The sequence below is a fragment of the Pseudochaenichthys georgianus genome, unplaced genomic scaffold (genome assembly GCF_902827115.2).
Source record: "Pseudochaenichthys georgianus unplaced genomic scaffold, fPseGeo1.2 scaffold_223_arrow_ctg1, whole genome shotgun sequence".
Lineage (NCBI taxonomy): Eukaryota > Metazoa > Chordata > Actinopteri > Perciformes > Channichthyidae > Pseudochaenichthys > Pseudochaenichthys georgianus.
The window spans coordinates 92,756-117,113 of NW_027262869.1; the positions used below are offsets into that span (position 1 = coordinate 92,756).

General features: G+C 42.4%; 1 protein-coding gene, 1 long non-coding RNA gene and 1 pseudogene across 2 annotated transcripts in view; 2 read left to right on the forward strand and 1 right to left on the reverse strand.

Annotated features, from left to right (window-relative positions):
- Nucleotides 1-24,358, reverse strand: part of LOC139433344 (zinc finger protein 91-like) — a 189,056-nt pseudogene that overhangs the window by 92,076 nt on the left and 72,622 nt on the right.
- Nucleotides 1-24,358, forward strand: part of LOC117441960 (uncharacterized) — a 605,495-nt gene that overhangs the window by 64,084 nt on the left and 517,053 nt on the right. The window contains 1 exon segment of the mRNA XM_071202313.1: nt 23,467-24,077. Within this exon segment, the coding sequence (XP_071058414.1) occupies nt 23,467-24,077 (611 nt within the window).
- Nucleotides 11,002-13,171, forward strand: LOC139433347 (uncharacterized). The gene is made up of 3 exons (XR_011642867.1): nt 11,002-11,205; nt 11,450-11,604; nt 12,917-13,171. It is a non-coding gene; the product is annotated as an uncharacterized lncRNA (long non-coding RNA).

Genomic DNA, 24,358 nt, shown 5'->3' on the forward strand with positions numbered 1-24,358 from the left:
ACTCTGGGCGGTGTGAAAAGAGCCAGAGCTAAACCGACGAACTGGTTCTGAACCTGAAAAGCTCTAGCACGGAGCTTGAACCGGAGTTGCGTTGGTGTGAAAGAGGTAAAGGTGGCCCCATGCATAGCGTGCCATAAAATGCTGCTTCTTATTTTAAGTTTCGTTGCCTTGCTCCGCTCGGTGGGGGGGGGGGGTATACCTGAGAGATATACAGCAGGAGAACACGCCGTCCACCGCGGAGAATAAACAGAAGGGCAACTATGCTCCGGGGTCTTCTTCGCTGCTGCTTTTGGTGTATTTTGTGGCGGCAGCAGCGCCACATACAGGCCTGGCATATGTACTACAGTTTTTTTGCGTTTGCGTTTTACTGTATGCGTCCTCGTGGGGCCGGGGTCTAAGCCAAACTATATCCGGTCACAGAGATCTGCTATTTTAAAGTAAGGTCAACACATATCGACCCTAAATATAGTCTATATTAAGAACGAGAAAAGTCTTAACATATATATCGTTTTTTGTAAACATATGACAAATGTGTGAGGGTGATGACGTCAGAGCATCGTCCTGTGCCGGGATTAGCCCCGGACAGCCCCAGCCCAATTGAACCCCTGGGTGTTTGTGAGGGAGCTCCTATATGGCATTACCCCGCTGAAGCTCACCAAAGTTTAATATATTTCATAGTTCAAAGTTTTGTCAATTGTTTTGTTTATTGGTCAAATACTGGTTTCTACTGGTTTCTGAGGAGTTCTACTGGAATGAAAGAGCACAGAAGCAGCAAAGCAGCATGCTGCATTCACCCTGACCTTCACAGAGAGGGTGAAGTTCATGTGGAGAGGAGGCTAGTCTGTCTGCACTCTGTTTAGCTAATCAATATAGTACATGTGAGGTAAAGTGTGTCGCCAATGTAACCGGTTAGAACTGGAAGTTGCGATGAGGTCTTAAAATGTATGGAAAGGGTCTTAAAGGTCTTCAAAGGTATTAAATCTGACTTCAGGATTCCTGCATAGACCCTGATATTGCACTATTCATATAAATAAGGTAAACTGAGACGCCAGCAACACCCATAAAATGGCTCCTACAAAGACTGTGGGAAAACCTTTTCTTAAAGTCTTCACCTTAAAGTCCATGAGCGAGTTTCACTGTTCATTATCTGCTTCATGTATCTGGAACATATTTACGATGTTTTCAGTTTGATTCTATTCTCTTGTTGAAATGATCAGACTACCACAAATAAAATGGCCTTAGAAACAGACCAGCCTGCCCTCCTACAAAACACGACCAAAGAGGTCGATTGTTTAAGCCCCTTAGATTACGACCCATAGCCACGTTTTAAAGTGTGGTCGTGTGAGAAACAACATGCTCCCGTTTATTCACAAATAACCCTCTCTGGAAAATCCTACATTGTGGAATAGTTTGGCATTAAAACGCTTTTTGATTAGATTTCTGGAGAGAAGTGTATATTGTACTCTTAGAATCCACGTCCAGTGGATGTGTAGGATCTACAGTGTGATAGATATCACGAAGATGATCTGAGGTCTCGCTGCATTGCTACACAGAAGTTTCCATTACATCATGCAACAAATAGGAGGTTTGACACTACAGTTTCCGAAGGCACTACACTACCCAGAATCCCCAGCTATCGTTTGGGACTACAACATCCGCCTTGCTTTACAAACCCCGTGATTAGTCATCAAGCCCTGTGATTGGATGTTGGAGTGGCAGTGCGGCAAGGTTACGCTGAGCTCAACAGCTCTTTGAAATGGAATGGAGCCACGGCAGGCTTTCCAAACTGGAATGGGACAGCACGTGTTGCAAATATGGCAGAATCCATCAATCATCTTAAGATAGATACTTTATTGATCCCAAGCTGGGAAATGTTTTTGTTACAGCAGCATGCTGCTTTGTTCTACTCCACTTCGATTCAGAGGTTAACCTGGTGTTTTTACTCCACTACATGTATTTTAGTTCCTCTGCAGATTCTGATTAACGATGTGAAATATAAACAACCCTGAAAGCAGACTTTAGTTCCACCTGACTCAAAGTCAGGGAAGGTGATTGTCAAGTGCCAAAATAAACTATGCAATAGATTGGATGTTAAGTACTTTGTCAGACTTCATATTTATCTGTGGATAACCCCAACGTGTTTTTCTTATTCAAGAAGACCTTAACTTAAAGTAATCTTTAATGTTTAAATAAAGCCCAGTTGGTCTGTTTTGCACTTCCTCCTGTTGATATCTTTGGACGTCCTGCACCAACTGTTTCATTGTAGAGATCACTACAGTATCTTCTTGATATTTTCTATTGTGTATGCAGGCTACTCTTAATATTTAAATGTTTATCAAATAAAACTTCTTCAACAACAACATGCAATAACGTGTTTTCATGACTTCATTTGAAGGACATGTCGGCCAGGGATGTAGAGCTATATGTTTAACCACCGGATCGGCCAATCAGGAGAGAGTGCACCAGTCTGCCTTGACCTCTGTATTCATGCCTGTGACTCTCACAGTATCTGCTGCCCAGCTGCTTCATGGAAGACACCTCCTTCACTGCATGACCTCTCTGCAGCACCAGGAGGCAGCGGGTGTGTTTCAGCCACACACACACACACACACACACACACACACACACACACACACACACACACACACACACACACACACACACACACACACACACACACACACACACACACACACACACACACACACACACACACACACACACACACACACACAATTTAAACGCAGACTGCTGCTCCATGTTTCGTTGTTATCGTTTCACTGAGCGGACCCGCCCCTTTTTTTTTTCAAACGCTCCCTGTTCTGGTCCATCTGCGGCGGCAACAGGTTTTGTGCGTGTGATGATTCGGCTGTACCTTTAGTAATGAATATTAAATGTTCATTTGATCATTGGTTTATTATGAAAACGTCGAGACAGGGAATACTGTTTTCACCCCGTGACTTCACATGGAGGCTGCCGCGTACCTCAGATCATCTTCCTAATATCTATAGAACTATAGATCCTACACATCGACTGGACGTGGATTCTAAAAGTACAATCTACACTTCTCGCTAGGAATCTAATCAAAAAGCGTTTTAATGCCAAACTATCCTACAATTTAGGATTTTCCAGAGAGGCTTATTTGTGAATAAACGTCCATCTGTGACGTTTGCATTCAACGGGAGCAGCACGTATTAAGCGCCTGAACAATCGGCATAATTGGTCGTATGAGTTGGAGGACTTGTTGAAACAGACTCGTCACCCTGCATAGTTGTTGTGTTTTGCAGCATATTATAAACATCCCCTTATCTTCAAATACCCAGGTTGTGTAGTGATGTATTTGAGGTGTACTGTCCACATCGCAGACCTGAAGTCGTGCAGTCGATGGATGCGAAGTGTACAGGACCTTGGTCTCTGAGACTCCAAAAAGCCTTTCTCGCCTACCTGTCCACTTTGCAGACCTGAGATCCTGCAGTCATTTCTCAAAGATGGTGTGGCATACAGGGAGGTGCAATCTCCTGATGGGATGGACTGTATTATAGTGGACACTGGAGGAAGTGACCATTATCCAGTGCTTCCTAAAGTGAATAATAATGTATAGATGCAGGAAGGAGGTGAGATAACCAGGTGGTGCTTTGCTAAAGCTGATTGGGGGAATGTAGGATATGGTGTGAGGAGTCGGTACACCTGCTAACATCAGAGGGAAGCACAGAGGTCATCACAAGCCACATAACGCAACATATACTATAGAAGGCAGGTATGTGAGGAAGGACACTTGAGAGAGAGCATGGAGAGAGTTGTGTTCTACCATTGGCAGAGGAGTAACACCAGGTGATGTCTGGTCCATGTTTCAGCAGATGAGTGGGGAAAGGAATCCATTAGAATGCCAGCTTTGGTTGATGGGGAGAGGCTGGCAGTGACGGATAAAGAGAAGGCAGGTATGTGAGGAAGGACACTTGAGAGAGAGCATGGAGAGAGTTGTGTTCTCCCATTGGCAGAGGAGTAACACCAGGTGATGTCTGGTCCATGTTTCAGCAGATGAGTGGGGAAAGGAATCCATTAGGATGCCAGCTTTGGTTGATGGGGAGAGGCTGGCAGTGACGGATAAAGAGAAGGCAGGTATGTGAGGAAGGACACTTGCAGCAGTACATAGTGGGGAGCATCTCGGTGATATCCAGAGGCAGCAAACACAGCAGTTGCTAGCAGAGAATGAAAAGGTGAAGGAGAAGAGACAGGATGATAGGTCAGCTCTGGAAGTGGAATTAGTGAGAGTGAGTAATGACGTGGGGAAACATTGAGAATGAAAGAGATAGTGGCAATAGTGTACGTTGACATTGAAAGGCGTATGACTCTGTGTGGAGGAGGGGCTACTGATCACATGGAGGAGGGGCTACTGATCACATGGAGGAGAATGGGTATTGGAGGGAGAATGATCAATGGGGTAAGGGCCTTTTGAACAGATGGGACGTTTAGAGGAAAAGTTGGAGCAGATGTTTCCAGTTATTTAGAAATAGAAAACGGTATCCCCCGAGGGAGTGCAGTCAGTCCAATATTATTAACATCATGATTAACGACATGTTGACATGCTGAGACTCATGCATCCAATGGGCTCTACACGCAGAGGATGGGGCTCTGTGGATGAGGGGAAGACGTGCCCCATACGTAATGGAGAAGCTGGAGCGACTAAAGAAGTGGAGAGGTGGTCATATAACTGGATTCAAAATGTCAGAGAGCAAGTCATGCTACATGGTATTTACAAACAAACGCAAGACTGATGGCCAACAGCCAACACTCTATGATCGTCCAATGACAAGGCTTAATGAGTTCACATACCTAGGACTGTGGTTTGATAGCAAACACACATGGGACATGCAGATTAATCAAGTGGAGACACAATGCTAAAAGTATTAAATGTATTGCGAGCTGTAGCTGGATGCAGCTGGGGCGCAGACAAACAAGCATTAGTAGACATGTACAGATCCATGATGAGGTCCACAACAGACTGTGGTTGTATAGCGTTTGAAGCAGCAGCAAAACATCACTTACAAACTGATAGACTGCAATATAAAGCCTTGAGGTGTGTATTGGAGCGATAAGTCAACTGTTAGCTTATCGCGACAGGCCTCTGCACACAATGAAACAGTGGAGACAAACATGTGCTTGGATTTCATTAGTGAATGAAACTGAGAGCCCTTTATAGTCTGTGTCCAATATTGTGTATTTGTATATATTGTATATCCTATATATATGCTAAGGTCCCGCTGCTGACACCATAGCAGTCATTTAGTGCGCATATGTGTAATTAAATATCAAAATCTCACTCCAGCCAGGGACCCACAGCTAGCAACCCTGGTTAGCTTCAGAGCTAGCAGTCTGTGTTGTAAACAAAGACAGGACGAGCTGGAAATGAATTTCTGGTTTGAATTTGAATGAATTTGGTTCTGGATGCCTCAGGTGGAGATGGTTCTGGATGCCTCAGGTGGAGATGGTTCTGGATGCTTCAGGTGGAGATGGTTCTGGATGCCTCAGGTGGAGATGGTTCTGGATGCTTCAGGTGGAGATGGTTCTGGATGCCTCAGGTGGAGGTGATTCTGGATGCTTCAGTTGGAGATGGTTCTGGATTCCTCAGGTGGAGATGGTTCTGGATTCCTCAGGTGGAGATGGTTCTGGATTCCTCAGGTGGAGATGCATTTACATAGTTTTTTGTTTGTACTTGTTGTATGGTGTGTGAGCTGAGCTGTGTTACTTCTTTGTATGCTTTGTTTTATCTATTTGCCTGTACAGCACTTTGGTCTGGAGGTTTAAAGTGCTTTATAAATAAAGTTGTATTGTATTTGATACAAGAACTGCATATATGGGGGTGAATCATCTTGATTGTAACCGCCTCACCTTTGGGACCGAGTATTCCTAACTCCTCCTCCTGTGGCTCAGCTGATCTTCTGGCTCTGGGGATAAGTGAAAGTCTCTGAAACACAGCTGGAGTTCTGTTAATGATGTGGGCATTCTCTATGAGTGGACTAATGGATCCAAGTCTTACTTATTGTACTCCCCATCCAACCAGAAAGGTGCCCAGTGTAATGAGCTCAATCAACAATGCTATTCTGACTCTCATCCCTAGGGGACCCCACCATTGCTTTGGCGTTGTTCTTGACATCATCTCCATTTTCTCTCTGGTTGTGTCAGTTACAGAATTTAAATAATGAGTACTATAATAACGTATACTAAAATTGGACTCTTTTTCAGATGTAAAACAAAAAATAGGTTTTCACTTTAGTGTACAATCTATAAAAATCTATAGACAATTTGTCTTTTGAGCTGTTTCTATCTGTTTCTTATTTCTATTTATTGTTTTGTTCCAGCTCTGCCAAATCAGTCCGAACTCCCAATAATGTTCTGGAAGTTGCCGGTGAAATCAATATGTCTGTATAATCATGACACTCCCTCCTTTGAGCATAACATGCTCAATTAATATTGCAATGATTACCCTATTCTGAACAGGACACGCAAAACCCATAACGTTGCATTAAATAAATACAAATCCTCCATGTACCCATAAGGTGTACACAAATATATCATATGATGTATGGCTTTCTGATGGTATACAAAAAATACTTGTTTCAGGAATGGCTTTTGTCCTGGTATTATGCATCATTGTTGCTGCGAAAACAATACCCCTGGTGTCGCTAATGCGTCTCAATAACTCTAGGATTAGAGCATTGGTTGATACCGCTGAACAAAGATATGATAAAATAATATTTCTCCAAACTAGAGGGAAAATACAAACTATTCTCACCGAGGGTGACATGCATGAAGGGCTGGTGCCCCTCACTCAAAATGAGGTATTGCCTTACGCACCACACTATAAATCAGTAAAGTCACTCAAGAATAAATAAATAAAAACTGATTCTTGAAACTGTTGTAAAAACCCTACAACTTCTTCATCCAAGCTCTCAATCAGTGTTATGTTATTTAATCTGCAGCTCATTGCCTTAAAACAGATACTTCAGACCGATTATAAAATTGTGTTTATGAGAAAAATGTAATCTGACTCCAAAAATCACATAATTGTTTGACTAAAAAACTACACTTCCACTAACAGTAAATGAAGTTCCCCTTTAAACACAGCCCCGGTCTTCTGACGGGGTCTATCTATGTACTGGCTGGGGAATGTTGTGCCAGTCTCTGTTGCTCCATCTCTGTTCTCCCGCTAACAGTCACTCTCTAGTTCTGCTGGGTTCTTGTTGACTTCTTCACTGGTTTGAGACAAGCGACCCTATCGGACACCTGCCTTTGTAGCCAGACTTCACCACAGCAGAATCGAGTTTCTGTTTTCAGGTCTCAACAGCTCCACGTCAGGTGTATCGCCGCCCCTTGAACTGCAGTCGGTGTAAACAGGAGGTAAGGATCCTCCGTCTTGGGCGAGTACTAGGTTTCCGTCTTCATATTTTTGGGTGGAAACCCGTCGTCTTGACCTCACTAGCTGTGTAAACACAATAGTTTTCTGTGTAGGGGAACAACATCACTCGTAATCTCTTTCCTTCTCATAATTACAAAAATAGTCTGCTAAATGTTCTACTATGTTTTATGCTTTATGTGTAAATGCAATATGCTACTCACTGTCATGTTTTACATTAAACCTCTCCCTCCTGTGGTGACAGATATGGCTCAATGTAGCTGAAGATTTCAAAATACCCTTGTGCTGAAGATGCATCACCTGGTGGTCTGGTCCTCTGAGCTTCCTCATTGTTGTGGTTGATACCAGGGTGTCAGTGGCATTTGGGTCATGTTTGGCACCCCTGTTCGTCTTTGACATCTCTGGGACCCCCTGCCTCCGTCGTAAACCTCCCCGGGGTATCTGCATGGAGGGCCGTTGTTTGGTGCAATGTTCTGCGGACACTCTCTGGACCAATGTGTCAGCTGACCACATTTGTAGCAGCCTTCATCTGTTCTTCGTCTTGATCGTGGCTTTCCTCCTCTGCCACTTTGTCTTCCTCGGAATTGTTGATTCTGCACCTGAATCTCTGGCACCTCCCGAGCTTGAATTGTTGGAGGTGTCTGACCTGCCTTCTCTGGTTCTATGGCCATCCCTGATGTAGCTGCCATTTGCCTTGCCGTTTTCTTGTTTTTAATAGCTTCGGTATCTTTCTCAGCTATTTGCATCTTCAAGAGTCTCAGTTGTAGTGCTTCCATTTCTGTCTTTTGTGTTTGTCTTTCTTCTGTGATTTCTTCTAATCGTATGTTCTCTTCTATCAGGTGTTTTGATTGACTGGTTAGCACTCTTACTTCAAACTCCAATTCTTTGAGATGTTTGTTCATGGAGACTCCATCCAACTGCAAGACTTCTCCTATAGAACCAACATTCGGGGAGGGAGGAGGGACTTCGGCCAGGCTTAGATACAGCTTCGGAGTTTGGATAACTGGAGCCTCTTTGCTTTTTCTGCTATGTCTTCCCTCACTGGCAGGTCTGCTACTCGGACCACATTTATGCTGTGTGCCAATAGGCTGGCATATTCCAGATGGAGTATCAGACTTGTAACTCTTATAAATCTTTCTTCAGCTTCTCTCCATATAGTTAGCTGTTGGAGGCATTGTTCGTGCTCATAGTCGAGTACTGCTCTTCTATGGGCTTTTGTTGGTCCAGGTTGATCATCTGCTGGAACCAGTCCTCTTGTTTGCCACTGTTCCAACAGTTTCTCTATTTGGTTCCATGTCTTCTGTCTAAGTTTTGGAACTGTTGTAGCATCTGATCTGATTTGTACCCTTTCCTTGATATCTGCAGTTGAGCCTGGCTCTGCTTTTGGTCTCAACTTAGTTTCTTTCGGTGACATGCTCTCTAACTATTCGAATGATCAAAGCACTAGTCCTCTGACTAGTACCTTTGTATTCCTTCAAAATATCCTACATCATCAGAATTGTTAAATCTGTTCTTTTTTTTTTAGTATTTTTATTTTATTTTTTTTAAATAAAGTTAATTAAAAGATAAAAATTATGCAAATTTTAAAATCTGAAATGCTAAAAATAAAAATTGTACAGTGTATGGTTTTGACTATGAAAATTAGAAATCTGGTGAAAATCTTCCACTTTCCGAAGTGTTTGGAATTATGTAAATGTCATTTGTGTTAGCTTCAATACCTTTGTTTGCTTATTTGAAAGAGTATTATATAAAGTGTTTTATCTTATAATTAGAAACCACTTGCAATTCTATCTCGGCGATGAAGCATGTTTATAACACTTAGAATTAGACTTCAAAATGCTATTGAGTGTTTCCTCTATGTAATAATTCTGTACTACCAGCAGAGTGCGCTATTGTAATTTCCAGCTTAATCCACTAGGGATTACTGTTGCAAAACTAACCTGTATTTAAAAAAAGCTTATTTTCCTTCCTAAAAATGGAAAGAGAATTACACTAGGGAAGAGTATTACACTATGGTAAAACAACACAGCACATAATCGCCAAAACACTTTTGCAAACTGGAATATTTCAAAAACCGTCAATTCAAGCAGAAAAGAAACTTCCAATATCAGATCCCTATGAATGCCAAACTTCCCACGGTAAAATAACCTGTCTATTTTATAATTCCAACTTTGCAAAGAAATATGATTTGTCCTTCTCAAGGAGGAGTAGGACTGGGTAAAAACAAACAGGCTCACTTCTTCAATTAGCATTTCACGAAATGGCGACTGCCGTGTGGTTCATTTTAAACATGCTGGCAAAACAAGATGGCAACTTTTCCAACCTTTGACCTGAAGAACAAAGGGATTTTACAACACCTCGTGGCTTTCACAGCGGAGTTTTTTTTTTTTTTTTTTTTTTTATTAAATTCAACACAAAACAACAATGCAGTTTAAAATAACATTTCTATTTAATGTACAATTTATAAATGGGCCTCATACCCTTACGTCACAGTTCTCTACCCATGCACGTAATTTTTTTGACTTTAAGAGCCAGTATGCTTATCTCCTCTGTTTAAACACGCTATGTTGGGACAAATTTAAGACGCAAATCAAACACAATCAGCAGAATATCGTCTAACTAACGCACGAATGTCGCACTTCTCATCGTAATGTCTGTTTGAAAACAGGAAAACAACCACTGAAAGTTTCAAAACTTTCAGGCCTTTTCCTCGAAAAGGACTTTTTTATAAGAAAGCCTCACACTGTAATCAAAACACTCACTCAACTGATTTTGTTCTTTTGTTTAAATAGCCACACACTATTCACGTTAACTTAAAACGTAACAAAGAACACTATATTGGAGCGATTAGCCTCTTGCCGACATGTAATAACAGACAAACGAATAGCATGCAGGGTTAGATATAAGAAAAATAAGTAAATTGGACTCACCCTGCTTGTGACAAAGCAACGCCTCGTGTTATATGATTGTTGTCGTTATAAATTTGGTTGTTTTAACATTAATTTCCCAGCTATTTTCAGGAACCGGAAGCAGCAGTCCAACACACAGTCCTAAGATTTTCCTGCATAAACTATTGAAGAATTTGATTTAACGGGTTTCTTCTTACCGATTGTTTGAGATCTCTTGTGTGTCAGACGATTGCCAGCGGGTCCGGGCCACAGCCGGCTGTATAGTCTCTCCCGGTCCACTAGAATCACGTCGGCTTGGTCCCAATTGTTATCTGTGTGTGATTATTCTAGCGTCCAGGACAGAAGTTTAAAAAGGAGACTAATGGCGCATTTCCACTGCAGCGGGTAGCCCCGTTTAAGCGTCCTGGACCATCCTCAAGCGGCCAGGCCAGTTTTTGGTGGCATTTCCATATAGCCTAGTACCGGCTAGCGGGTACTTTTTCTCTCTTTTTCCGGCCCCATAAAATCGTGGTTCTATCAGACCAGGCCAGGGCTGTGACGTCAACACTCGACTGCTGATTGGTCAGAGAGAATCATCACAAGATCGCGCGCGAGATCATCCCTCGCGTCACATATATATCAAGAAGCAAGCTTGCAGCATTTTGTAAACGGAGGAGCTACGAAAATGGCAACGTCGAAGAAAAGCACACCGTGGTCGACCGAGGAGGTGACGACGTTCCTACATCTCATTGGGGATGATAAAATCCAGCGGGAGCTCGACGGAACAACGCGAAATGTGAAAGTGTTCCAGGATGTCTCTGCACAGATGTCCGAGCGCGGATTTTCGAGGACTTTCCTGCGATGTAGGGAAAACGGCAACGGCTTTACTGGAGTCCCTGCAAGGTACGCTCACTTCTAACAAAGAAGTCTATTTTATCCTTACATTAATGTTCGACAACCCGTGCTTTAATGGACCCCCGAAGAGCTACATAGCTAGCTAAGGCAGATAGCCTTAGCTAGAGCTATTGTTTGCTAACACCATATGTGCCATTGTTTACGTTCAGTTTTTCTTTTCTATAGTTGTTGTTGCTATTTAGTATTGTGCTGCAGTAGTTTGTGGAATTAACAAGTCATTTTGCTGTTCTAGATGATTACATTGGGACTCGTGAGGAGGAACAACGGGTGATGGCAGTGTTCCGTCCACATCGTCATCGAATCCTGAACGGACCCCAGCCGAAGAATCGACACCGACTCAACCACCAACACCGAGTGCCATCACGACACCGCAGCGTGTGGTTCTAGGTAAGAAATAGAAATGGCAAAACGACTGGAATTGTTTTTTTGTTTTTTTAAACCGTGGATCATCCATCGTCAGTAATTAAAATAAGCTATACCACTGTGTGGAAATGCTCTGTTACAAGTAAAGTCTTAGCTAGTAAGCACCTAGTACAGTTGTGTGTGACATCCTATCATATACACAGTGTTGGGAAAGTTCACTTTCTACATGAACTAGTTCAGTTCACAGTTCACACATTGTAAAATGAACTAGTTCAGTTCATAGTTCATAATTCAAAATGTTGAACTAAAGTTCATGGTTTCAAAAATGAACTAATGTATAGTTTAGTTCTTTTTTCAATACGTTGCTGCGAGCTATTATTTGTCTCCTGTACGATGTCAATGGGATTTGGTGGTAGTGGATCTGTTTTGGCTCTCTTTTTTATTCGCCACTCACACATACCGTGAAAGGCTAGTCGTGTGCTTATTCTCAATGTGCCGTTTAAGGTTTGTTGTCGACGTCGTCGATGTACGGACTTGCTTTTTCAAACCGGGCGGACACAGTTTACAGGCAAACGTTTGATTTTTTCCATCTGAGTCAGTACTGACTTTAACGTAAAACTCTTTTAAATGCTCATACGCCGACGCCGTAGAGTCTCATTCTGAGCGAGTGCTGCTCCAGCTGCTCTCGGCTTCGTCCATACTAATTAATTAATTAATTAATTCAATGCTCGCCGGTTCCGCGGTTCCACATTGTTTGTTGTGAGGAGTCTGATATATTTAATATATTTATATTTTAGTGCGACAGCCAGGGGTGACAGGCGCGTACGCGTCACAGGCAGCTTGCTGTTGCCAGATTGGGTGGTTTTCCGCATTATTTTGAAGCCTGTTTACGGTGTGTTTTAACTGGGATTTCGGCTGAAAGGCATATGAAATCTGGCACACTTTTGAACGCCGTTATAATACAGTGCTGAGAATGAACGCACTTTTGAATGCCGTTATACAGCGCTGAGAATGAACGCGTTCTCAATTACGTTCATCTAGCGGAAATACAGTACGTTCAGTTCACGTTCGCCCAAAATATGAACGCGTTCATGAATGATCGTTCATTGAACGCGTTCAGGTACATCACTGCATATACATATATTTATATTCATTATCAACAGGCTGGACATAATGTAATTCACTTTCACAATCATTGTAAACATCTAATGCCAGAACTTTCTTTAGTTCACCTTACTGTTGTTCTGTTTATACATGTTATTCTTATATCCTTGTGTGACCTGTACCTGTCCTGTGTGTTTTCCTTATTGCTAATTATTATCTTATTGTCACCCAGGCAAGAGGAAACGAGGAGGAGAGGATCGGGCCCAGCAGGAACGGCACCATGACTGGGCAGCCGACTGGCCCGTCTCCTCCCTGATACTTCAAAAAACCTTAATAGTTATTGTACATATTATATATTTTTTATCTAGTTAATTTTTAAATGCAACATTTGTACTTCCTTGTTTATTTATTTTCTTTAAAATGTTTATTTTATATTTACAATTCCATGTATATTTATGCTGGCTGCAATACAGTTTTACATTTTTTATTTGTATTGTTTAATGGCATGCCTTTTTGATACAACATTTGTATTTTTATACTGCCATCAATAAAGTACTTCTTTGACTTATCTTATCTCTTGTTGATAATGAATGGCACCCAACAGAAACAAATCATAAACATACATGAATGTATAAAGCAATAACAAACACCATCAGTTAGGAAAAAGCCCCTTACTTTTAAGAGATTTAAAGCAATACATTGAGTTTGCTAGCTTGAGGTCCTCCTCTAAAACATTATTACATGTTTATTTTGTAATGGTATTAAGAATACATGATAAATACATAATACATGTAGAAATTGCTCAATTGTAATACCCTCGTTCTACTAGACTCAAACAACACATTCCTTATATATTTCAAAGACGAGAGAACAAAATAAACCTATAACCCATTCAAGCAAGCTTTTAACACGTCTAGAAGAAAGATTGAGGTTATATTTAATATATTTTATATAGTGGATACTTTAGCCTCCATCCATGTTTACAATTGTCCACACTATTTTACACTTGCATTTATGAATATAGTTTTGCTGTGTTTTACACTTTAGTATTTATGTTTATAGTTAGCTTTGATATTTGCTTAATTGATTAGAAAGATTTTCTTTTCATGATCTGATATTTCCTCAAATGTTATTATGGGGCAGAACTTACTGGTGCTTGAATTTCAAATATTCAATTCAGATAATATTTGTTTAAAACATTTGACAAACACATGTATATGAAAAAAAAAGGATGTATTTATGTTCAATACAATGAATACAATGCAATGCTTGCTGTGATCACTTTCCTTCTTGCTGTGATAACAAGCCACACACCAAGAAACAAGTAAACGATCGCTTCCACATCCTCCATTGTTGTGTGTGTTTTGTGAGTTGTGTCGCATTGAAGATGACGCCACTGCAGTTTTACCCAGCGTCGCTCCGACCAAAAAGCTGATCGCCCCGCCTACACTGCGTTGCTACCCCAGGTCCTAAACTGTAATGGAAATGCGCCACGGCCTCGGCCGGCCATCGAGGCAGCCCGAGGCCTGAGCGAGGACGCTTAGGGACGCTTAAACGGGGCTACCCCGTTGCAGTGGAAATGCGCCATATCTCTACAGGAGGTAGAGATAGTGAAAATGAGAGAAAAAATTTCTCACTCACCATCCAGTGAATCATTTCAGCAGATTAAGGATGAACTCTGCCAGTTAAAGAAAGAATTAAAAACACCAATACAACAACTAAGAGGAGAAGTGACTGTCCTACAGGAGGACAGGGGCATTCTAAAGAAAGAAATAACAGCAGTAAAAGAGGAGTTGCACCTCAAACATCAAACCACCCTGAGCCTGAAAGAGCAGCTCCAGAGCCTCACAGCCACAGCACTGCAGCGACCCCAACCTGCCACGAGTAACACACAACTCACTGAGCCAAGGCCTCCAACCAGCAGCCTCCTGCTCCAGCAACCATCATCCAGTAAAACCTCACCAAACCCCACATTGAAACCATTCACCAATGGCCCAGCGCCCCAGCATGAGCCACAACCATCTACCAGCTACCAGCCAGACAATATTCCTCCTTCCACAATCAAAATAACAGCCGACACAGAAGCGACTGATGCTGAAGTAATAATTCTTATTGACTCAAATGGAAAATTCTTCGATGAAGAACAACTCTTTCCCGGACAAAAAGGTAAAAAAAGATGGTGCCCAAGAACAGATAATGCACTTGATGTTCTCACAAAGGTCAAACTGGGAGAACCAAGCCACATCATTGTGCACACAGGAACTAACAACCTTCGTATAGAGCAAGAGAGAGTAGCTGAATCTGTGACGAGAGTGGCGCTAAAGGCTACGCAGAGCTTCCCAAACTCTAAAATAACTGTCTCCACGATTTCCACCCTCTCACTATCCATAGGATCAATTCGGAGATCTCCAGAGGATGTGCTGTAATGCCCAATGTCCACCTGGCACATCACCCCACCCTCAGCATTCACAGCCTCCATGACCACGTTCACCTCCGTACGGACATTGTAAAAGTCTTTGCTAAGACACTTAAAGATGTGGCCTTAGGATGAAGCCAGGGCGGAGCCTCTGTTAGCCGCGGACGAGCTAGCCAGCATATAACTGGACCACCCCTATCACCACCTGCAAGAGAATATCGCAGATATCCCCTTGGATCAGGCCCCTACCCCCCTCCACCATTATTACCTCACCTTCAGAGCCACCCACCCAGAACCAGAGCCATACAAGCAAGACAGGCCAGCACCACTCCAATAAACTCAAGGCCCACACCAGGATATCAGCCCTGCCCCCCGTTTCAGCAACCAGCTCAGAAAAGCTACGCCACTGCACTGAAGACCCCACCAAACATCGACCTGGGAGAGATCACACACCTCCTTAGCCTTATATGCACCAAACTGATGAGTCAGGTCGTAGAAGACTTAACTTAACACACACACCCGTTTATCTCATTTTTAAAATGTATTTGTATTCTTCACTATGACCACCTCAATGACACTATTCTCCATCTCTATGTGGAACATCCAAGGTATACATTGTTCTCTGTTTGGACAGAAATATAGAACAGATTAATTTTAAGAGAACACACAAAATGTAGACATTATTATCCTCCAAGAGACCTGCTGTAGATCTGATTCCAACATCCACTGTCCCCCAAATTACAAACAAATTCTTCTGCCCTAAAAAAGGGAGAGACTCAGGAGGCATTATAATTTGGCACAAATTCGAACTCTCAAAATATATAACAATAATAAAATCCGAACCCTCCCGCATCTGGATTAAACGATCCAAAAGCATCACATGTACAGAAAATGATTTGTTTTATGTACAATATATGTTCCTCCGAGTGACTCTCCTTACTTCAGCGAGGAAACATTCCCACACCTCCTCACCCAAATCTGCAGATTTCAGGCCCAAGGAACAGTGTTGATCTGTGGAGACCTCAACGCACGCACTGGAACCCATCCAGACTCAAACTCAGAGAGTGGTAACAAATTTGGACAAAACTTTCCCCGCAACACCACAAATCTCCCTCGCCATAATTCTGACCCTCAGATAAACAAGAATGGGAAAGACCTGCTCCAACTCTGTCAAGGCCTCGGTCTGTACATTGTTAACGGTAGGTTTAGAGGCGACTCTTTGGGAAGACCCACCTTCTGCTCGTCTCTTGGCACGAGTACCGTAGATTACATGATAGCTGATCTGGACCCGCTCTCCCTCAGTTCATTTATAGTCAAACCTCTAACACCTCTATCTGATCACAGCCAAATGACTGTGTTCATGAAAAGAACAGAAACTAACAGTCCACAATCTGAACCCAATAACCTGTTTAACATTAAAAGAAAATACAAATGGGCTCCAGACAGTGCACAAGAGTTCCAGACAGCTATTGGAACGAACACATTCAAAGACTCTCAGACAGCTCTCTGGACACCACATATGACCACGATAAAGAAGGCATAGACCTGGCAGTTAGAACAATGAACCACATCTTCATGAGAACAGCTCATACATCCCAACTGAAGAAATGCAGCAACAAGCCCCCAAAACAAAAAGAAATCAACTGGTTTGATGAAGAATGCCAACAAAAAAGGAAAGAACTTAGGAACATATCGAACCAAAAACATAGAGATCCTAGCAACGCAGACGTACGCCTCCTTTGCTGCCACATGCTCAAACAATACAAACGTACAATCAAAACCAAGAAGGCTCAGTACACACAAAAACAACCAACAATCATCGAAGATTCTTTAAACACAAACAGATTCTGGGAAAATTGTAAAAATCGAAATAAAAGTAAACACGATGACCCAGTGATACAGAATGGAGACATCTGGACCGATCACTTCAAACATCTGTAGCATTCCTCTCAACTCTGACTCAGAACAAACACAAATAACTGAACAGCTCAACAGATTAGAACTGGTCATCAAGGACTCCCAGAACCCTTTGGACTTTCTAACGACTGAACAGGAACTGGTCATCAAGGACTCCCAGAACCCTTTGGACTTTCTAACGACTGAACAGGAACTGGTCATCAAGGACTCCCAGAACCCTTTGGACTTTCTAACGACTGAACAGGAACTGGACAAAAAGTTGATTAACCGAAAACCAAAAAAAGCAAGTGGGCTTGACAGCATATTGAACGAGATGCTAAAACACTCGAGTAAAAAGATCAGACTGGCTATACTCAAACTATTCAACTTGATCCTGATGGTAGGGTACTTCCCCGACAGCTGGAATCGTGGTCTCATAACACCCATTTTTAAAAACGGCGATAAATCTAACCCTAATAACTACAGAGGCATTTGTGTGAACAGTAACCTGGGGAAGGTCTTCTGTCGTATTATAAACTCCAGGCTTATAGACTTCCTTACGAAACACAATGTCCTGAGCAAAAGCCAGATTGGGTTCTTACCAAATCACCGCACATCAGACCACATTCACACCCTACACACCTAACTGACAAATATGTTAATAAATATAAAAGCAAAATATTTGCCTGTTTCATCGATTTCCAAAAAGCATTTGACTCGATTTGGCACGTTGGTCTATTCAACAAACTCCTTCAAAGCGGTATAGGGGGGAGAACATTTGACCTAATCAAATCTATGTACACAAACAACATGTGCAGCATCAAGACCGGACACAAGAGAGCAGCCTTCATTTCTCAAGAACGGGGTGTAAGACAAGGATGCTGTTTATCACCGGCCCTGTTCAACATCTACATTAACGAACTGGCCACCATCTTAGAGCAGTCCACAGCACCTGGGCTCACTCTCCACAAGACAGGGATCAGGTTCCTGCTGTGTGCAGATGGTCTCATCCTGTTAAGCCCCACAGAAGAAGGACTTCTACAGAGTTTAAATATACTGGAAGGTTACTGTCAGACCTGGGCCATGGCAATCAACATCACAAAGACACAAACAATGATATTTCAACAAAGACCCAGATGTCAGGCAAACAACACTGACTTTACAATTGGGACACAGACAATAGAGAATTGTTCAGAATATAATTATTTAGGCCTGAAAATAAGTTCCACTGGAAGCTTTAATCAAGCTGTGAAGGAACTGAGAGAGAAAGCACGCAGGGCGTTTTATGCAATAAAAAGACAAATCCACATTTTAATTTGGCTTAAATGACTTCAATCAGTAATACAACCCGTCCTACTCGATGGAAGAGAAGTGTGGGGCCCACACACAAACCAAACATTTGACAAATGGGAAAATCATCCAATAGAAAATGCTCACGATGAGTTTTGCAAACGCATCCTCCAGGTTCACAGGAGAACAACTAACAACGCCTGCAGAGCGGAATTAGGCACATCTCCATTATTAATACAAATCCAGAAACGATCATTTACATATTGGCTACATCTAAAAGAAAGTGAGCCCCACTCCTACCAGCACAAAGCCCTGCAGCACCAAGAGATGCACAAGAGTCCCCTCTCTCAGCTGGTCCTGACACTCTGTTCACAAACCGGTTCACACTGTGGTCAGGGCCAGGCTGAGCCCACATCTATTAGAGTCAACCAGACTATAACAACACACACACAGAACTACCTCACTCATTGGAACACTACATCCAGAACACAAAGTGAAATGCAATGCTATCTGGCCCTAAAGAGACAGTACACTGTGGCAGCCTACCTGAGCACAGTGACTGATGCTACACACAGGCAGGAGCTGACAAAGTACAGACTGAGTGCTCACAGCCTGGTCAAGCTATACAAGCTATAAAGTACATTTTAAAAACGTTGTATAGAATAAAAGCTCACTGCAGGACGTTGTAAAGGAGCCTCATTCACTTTACATTGGGGTTGTTTGCGTGGTGCAGACACGCAAATGTAACAAAGTTCGTGAGTCCCCCACGCAATGCGGTGTTAAGGAGTCGTGGTGGAGTCACGCATTCTGGTGAGATCAGGTAGTGTGTGTAGTCCGTTGCTGTTCAATATAATGATGCATGACATTTTTAATCAAGTTCATCCAAGTGTGGGGAGATCTTTGTCTGCAGATGATGGGGCTTTGTGGGCAAAAGGGCGCAATGTAGCACATGTTGGAAAGAAAATACAAGCTGCAATAGTTGAAGTGGAGAAATGGACAAATACATGGGGATTCAAACTGCCAGTAGCTAAGACGCAGGTCATTGGTTTTACCAAACGGCATAACATTGCTCCTATATCGTTAAAATTGTATGAGCAACCTCTTGAACAGGTTAATACAATAAGATGTCTTGGTGTTTGGTTTGACGGAAAGCTAACATGGAGCAGTCATATAGGAAAAGATCAAAATAAATGTGAAAAGGTCAACAATGTACTTCGGTGTTTGGCGGGGCAGGAGTGGGGAGCGAGTAGGTCATCACCTCTGAATATATATTGGGCACTCGTGAGACCTGTATTCGATGATGGGTGGGTAGCGTTCATGGCAGCAGCAGAATCTAACCTTAAAAAGCTGGATGTCCCACAAGCTCAGGCCCTGAGAATTTGTGGTGGAGCTTTTAAAACATCTCCAGTATCAGCAGGGGTGGAAATGGGAGAAATGCTCTAGGATAGTTATGTGTACACACTACAAAGGGTAAAGATCAAGGGAAAACAGGATCAAACAGCTTCTCTATGCATACAATGGTGTGTGTGTGTGTGTGTGTGTGTGTGTGTGTGTGTGTGTGTGTGTGTGTGTGTGTGTGTGTGTGTGTGTGTGTGTGTGTGTGTGTGTGTGTGTGTGTGTGTGTGTGTGTGTGTGTGTGTGTGTGTGTGTGTGTGTGTGTGTGTGTGTGTGTGTGTGTGTGTGTGTGTGTGTGTGTGTGTGTGTGTGTGTGTCAGGCCCGGTTCCAGAACAAAATTACTAAGGGTGCATCTGAGATTAGAGAGGGTGCAGTGGTAAAGTGCTATTTTTATAAATGGGAGTGGACATAACACCCTCTAGGGGGGGTCCTCACCTCCTCTAGGGGGGTCCGGGGGCATGTTTTTAAATATTGAAGTTAAAAGCATCAATCTGGTGCACTTTGAGAGCAAAATGAAGAGATCTATGGATACATCTCAACACCCATATGAAACAGAACTGTAAGCAGGTTTACTATTTCTTTATGGATATTTTACAAATCACTCCCCTTTCAAGACCGAAATGTCTACAGGCACAGATGGCATCTTTTTTAGAGGAATATTCCAGCCAATCTCTGTTGTGGAACCATTAGCTGCAAAATGAGCGCCTTACCCCACTGTACAGGCGAGTTGGGTACTTTTTTAAATGGCAGGCTCTGTTTTCCCGAGGTCCTCTGGCACTTGCGGGCCGCCGAGGGGTGGCGGTGTTTTGGGGCAACGAAGAGAGCTACCGCGGGTAAAATAATATCCCCATCTCTCTCTGAACTGTTATTACCTGACAATGTTATTTAACCATGACAATGTTATTTAACCACAATCACAATTGATTTTATTTCAACTATATTCTTATTATTATTATTACTACTATTATTATTATTGTTTTTATATATGTAATATTTGTCACTTTTAATAATTTTTTTTTTTTTTACTTTTATTTATTTATTTTTCACTTTTAATTTTTCAAATGAGGGTGCATAACAACTCAACTGAGGGTGCAATGCACCCTTATGCACCCCTGTAGAATCGGGCCTGGTGTGTGTGTGTGTGGTCACCACAGATGTCACCATTTATTTATTAAAGCGACTCCTGCTCCTCTGTACTCCAACAAGCACAAGCTTGTTAGGTTTTACAAATGCTGACGCAATTGGGGGTGGGACTTGTCTGTTTGACCTCAGAGCTTCGGCCTTCTTGTAGGTAGGGTAAGTATTCCGCAGCACAACAACCTCTCCCATCAGTTCTTGCACATAAACTGAAAAGACAAACAAGGGGGAAAATATTATTCCAAAAACAACACATTCGGGCCCTGTTGAAAGCTTAGCGATAGGCACATTGAGCAGACACTCACCGAAAGTTGGTGTAACTTTGACTGACTGCTTTGATGACTGGCTCTCCCCTCCTGGCCTTCGGAAACGACACGCCCCACATGTGTTTCCCGTTCTGCGTCATAGCTTGAGCCCGTGCAGAATTTTCATTGAAGTGTAGTCCGGCTAATTGTACTCTGCATCAAAAAATAATAATATAAATTGTGTAGGACAATTCACCAAAATAAATCCTGTGACGACTCCTCCACACCGTGTGTGTGTGTGTGTGTGTGTGTGTGTGTGTGTGTGTGTGTGTGTGTGTGTGTGTGTGTGTGTGTGTGTGTGTGTGTGTGTGTGTGTGTGTGGTAGCAGCCTGAGGTCGCTCGTTAGCTGTTCTAATGAAGGTAAACCCAGTGAAGGCACGGCTCTTTGCAGCTGGTGCTGCTCTTCTCAGATTCTGCTGAGTTGCACGTTACTGCCTCCTGGTGCTGCAGAGATTTCATGAAGTGAAGGAGGGTTTCTTCTATGAAGCAGCAGATACTGTGAGAGTCAGACATGAATACATAGGTCAAGGCAGACTGGTTCACAGACTCTCCTGTTTTGCCGATCCGGTGCTTGAACAAATAACTCTACACCCCTGGCCGAAATGTCCCTAAAATGAAGTCCGAGTTTGAAATATATCTCAAATAATGTATGTATTTCCCCACATAAACATAACAGTCTGCAATTAAACGGCCGCCTCCTGTGCGCTCCACTTCCTACTTTCTCCTTTCTCTCTCTTTTTTTTTCTTTCATTGCCCTCTAGGGGCTTCGTAAAATACAAAAACAAATGCAAATATTTTATTTTAAAAAGTAAAGTCCTTTGGAGTCATCTGTTTCAAGCCTAAGTCTCAAGTCATGAATACCAAGTCAAAGTCAAGTCGAGTCTTTTATCAATGTTAGTCAAGCAAGTCTCAAGTAAAAAAATAGGCAAGTCAAGTGATTCGAGTCAAGTCATGTGACTCGAGTCCTCCACCTCTGGTATATACTTTGGTTAGAATATTGCTGTATTACTGTATCAAATATAATAAACACAAACAGTTGATAAGTAGTATTTTGTTAACTCAAGGTTTATATTAAAGGGGACCTATCATGCAAAATGCACATTCGTACGTCTTTTATACATGAACATGTGTCCCCGGTGTTCCAGGGAACTCACCAAGTGTCAGAAAACACAACCCTCTCTATTTTCCTCCATACCCAAATCTCTAAAAAAGGGGCTGCAACGGATCTGATACAGACTGTTCCAGATTTGAACACTTTACTGACGTCAGTAAAGTGGTGCTACGGCTATTGGTCAATTCTCCACCTATCAGGGGAATGAGAGGTTGGGCCACGGCCGGCCATTGCCGCTCGAAAGCGCTGGAGACGCTGTAGTACATATGCCAGGTCTGTAAGTGGCGCTGTAGTCTGCCACAAAAGCAGATTCCCTTGCATGGTTGCCATAGTTGCCCTTCTGTTTATTCTCCGCTGTGGCTCTTTTTCTATAGTTGTATGTATTGATTTAAATTGACATGCATCCGCTAAGAAAAATAGTCCGTTGTTACCGTTTGAACTAACGTAGCAACGGCAGGAACTGCTTCGATAGCGTTTTTTGAGGAGCTTTTTGATTACAGATTTGAAAACATCGCTCCTTGCTTTAAAAGTAGCACAATTCATTATGTCAAACCTTGGAAAGTATCTAGATATCCCTGCCCTAATGCCAAAGGAACTGCACACTGAATATGTGTCGCCGTTTGATGTCTATGTCTGGACCGCTGGGTAAAAAGGAGGGTTTCTGCCCCGTTACTTCTCTTCTTTCTTCTATAAGAATAAAACACGGTGGACGGAGATCTCTTTTTCTCCCCCTCTTCTCCCGCTGCAGCCCAGCAGCTGATCTCAGAGCATGCTCCCCTCTCCTGCAGGGGGGCGTGGCCAGCTGCAGGGGGGTGTGGTCAGCTGCTGCTCACAGAATCAGCCCCCTGCAAAAACAGCGCTGGAAAGAGCAAATAGAGCGAAATGAGGCGTGGCTAAAATGCAGGATCTTTTTGGTATTTTGAAAAAGATACTATATTTATATACTTAATATGGGTATGGCCCTACAATATATTGTTCAAATATAGCATGATAGGTCCACTTTAAGTGAGTTTTTATTGTGTTAACTTGTGTATTTATGCTTTTTAGATTGACTTTCTCTATTTCTCTGTCTGTCTGTTCTAGAAACCGAAAGGAAGAGAGAGACGTCACAGCTGTCAGCAATGTGACAAATCCTTTACAACATCTGGAAATTTAAAGCACCACCTGCGTATTCACACAGGAGAAAAACCGTACAGCTGTGAAGAGTGTGGGACAACTTTCACTACATCAGGTCACCTCAAATCACATCAACGTATTCACACTGGAGAAAAACCTTACAGTTGTGAAGAGTGTGGGACAACTTTCACTACATCAAGTAATCTCAAATCACATCAACGTATTCACACTGGAGAAAAACCTTACAGATGTGAAGAGTGTGGGACAACTTTCACTAAATCAGATGCTCTCAAAACACATCAACTTATTCACACAGGAGAAAAACCTTATAGCTGTGAAGAGTGTGGGACAACTTTCACTACATCAGGTCACCTCAAATCACATCAACGTATTCACACTGGAGAAAAACCTTACAGTTGTGAAGAGTGTGGGACAACTTTCACTACATCAAGTAATCTCAAATCACATCAACGTATTCACACTGGAGAAAAACCTTACAGATGTGAAGAGTGTGGGACAACTCTCACTAAATCAGGTGATCTCAAAACACATCAACGTATTCACACTGGAGAAAAACCGTACAGCTGTGAAGAGTGTGGGAAAACTTTCACTCATTCAAGTACTCTCAAAACACATCAACGTATTCACACTGGAGAAAAACCTTACTGGTGTGAAGAGTGTGGGAAAACTTTCACTACATCAAGTGCTCTCAAAAGACATCTTCGTGTTCACACCATAGTGGTTTTAAGAGTGTAGGAGCTGCAATTAAGCATATTTTGTTTTTTCACAGTGTTGGGTAATCCTTTTTTCCATTACAGATCCCATCCCAACAGCGCCATCTATTGACGTAACGTCAGAATTGACATGCATAATGTTCACTGTTCCTTTAAGTTTCGTTTTCTTGCTGTCCGTCTGCCGACAGTGCGCTGTTTCAAACAGCTGACATTATTGCAGCATTAAATCCAAGATATTGTCCGATGCAGTTTATGATTCCAATATACGATCCA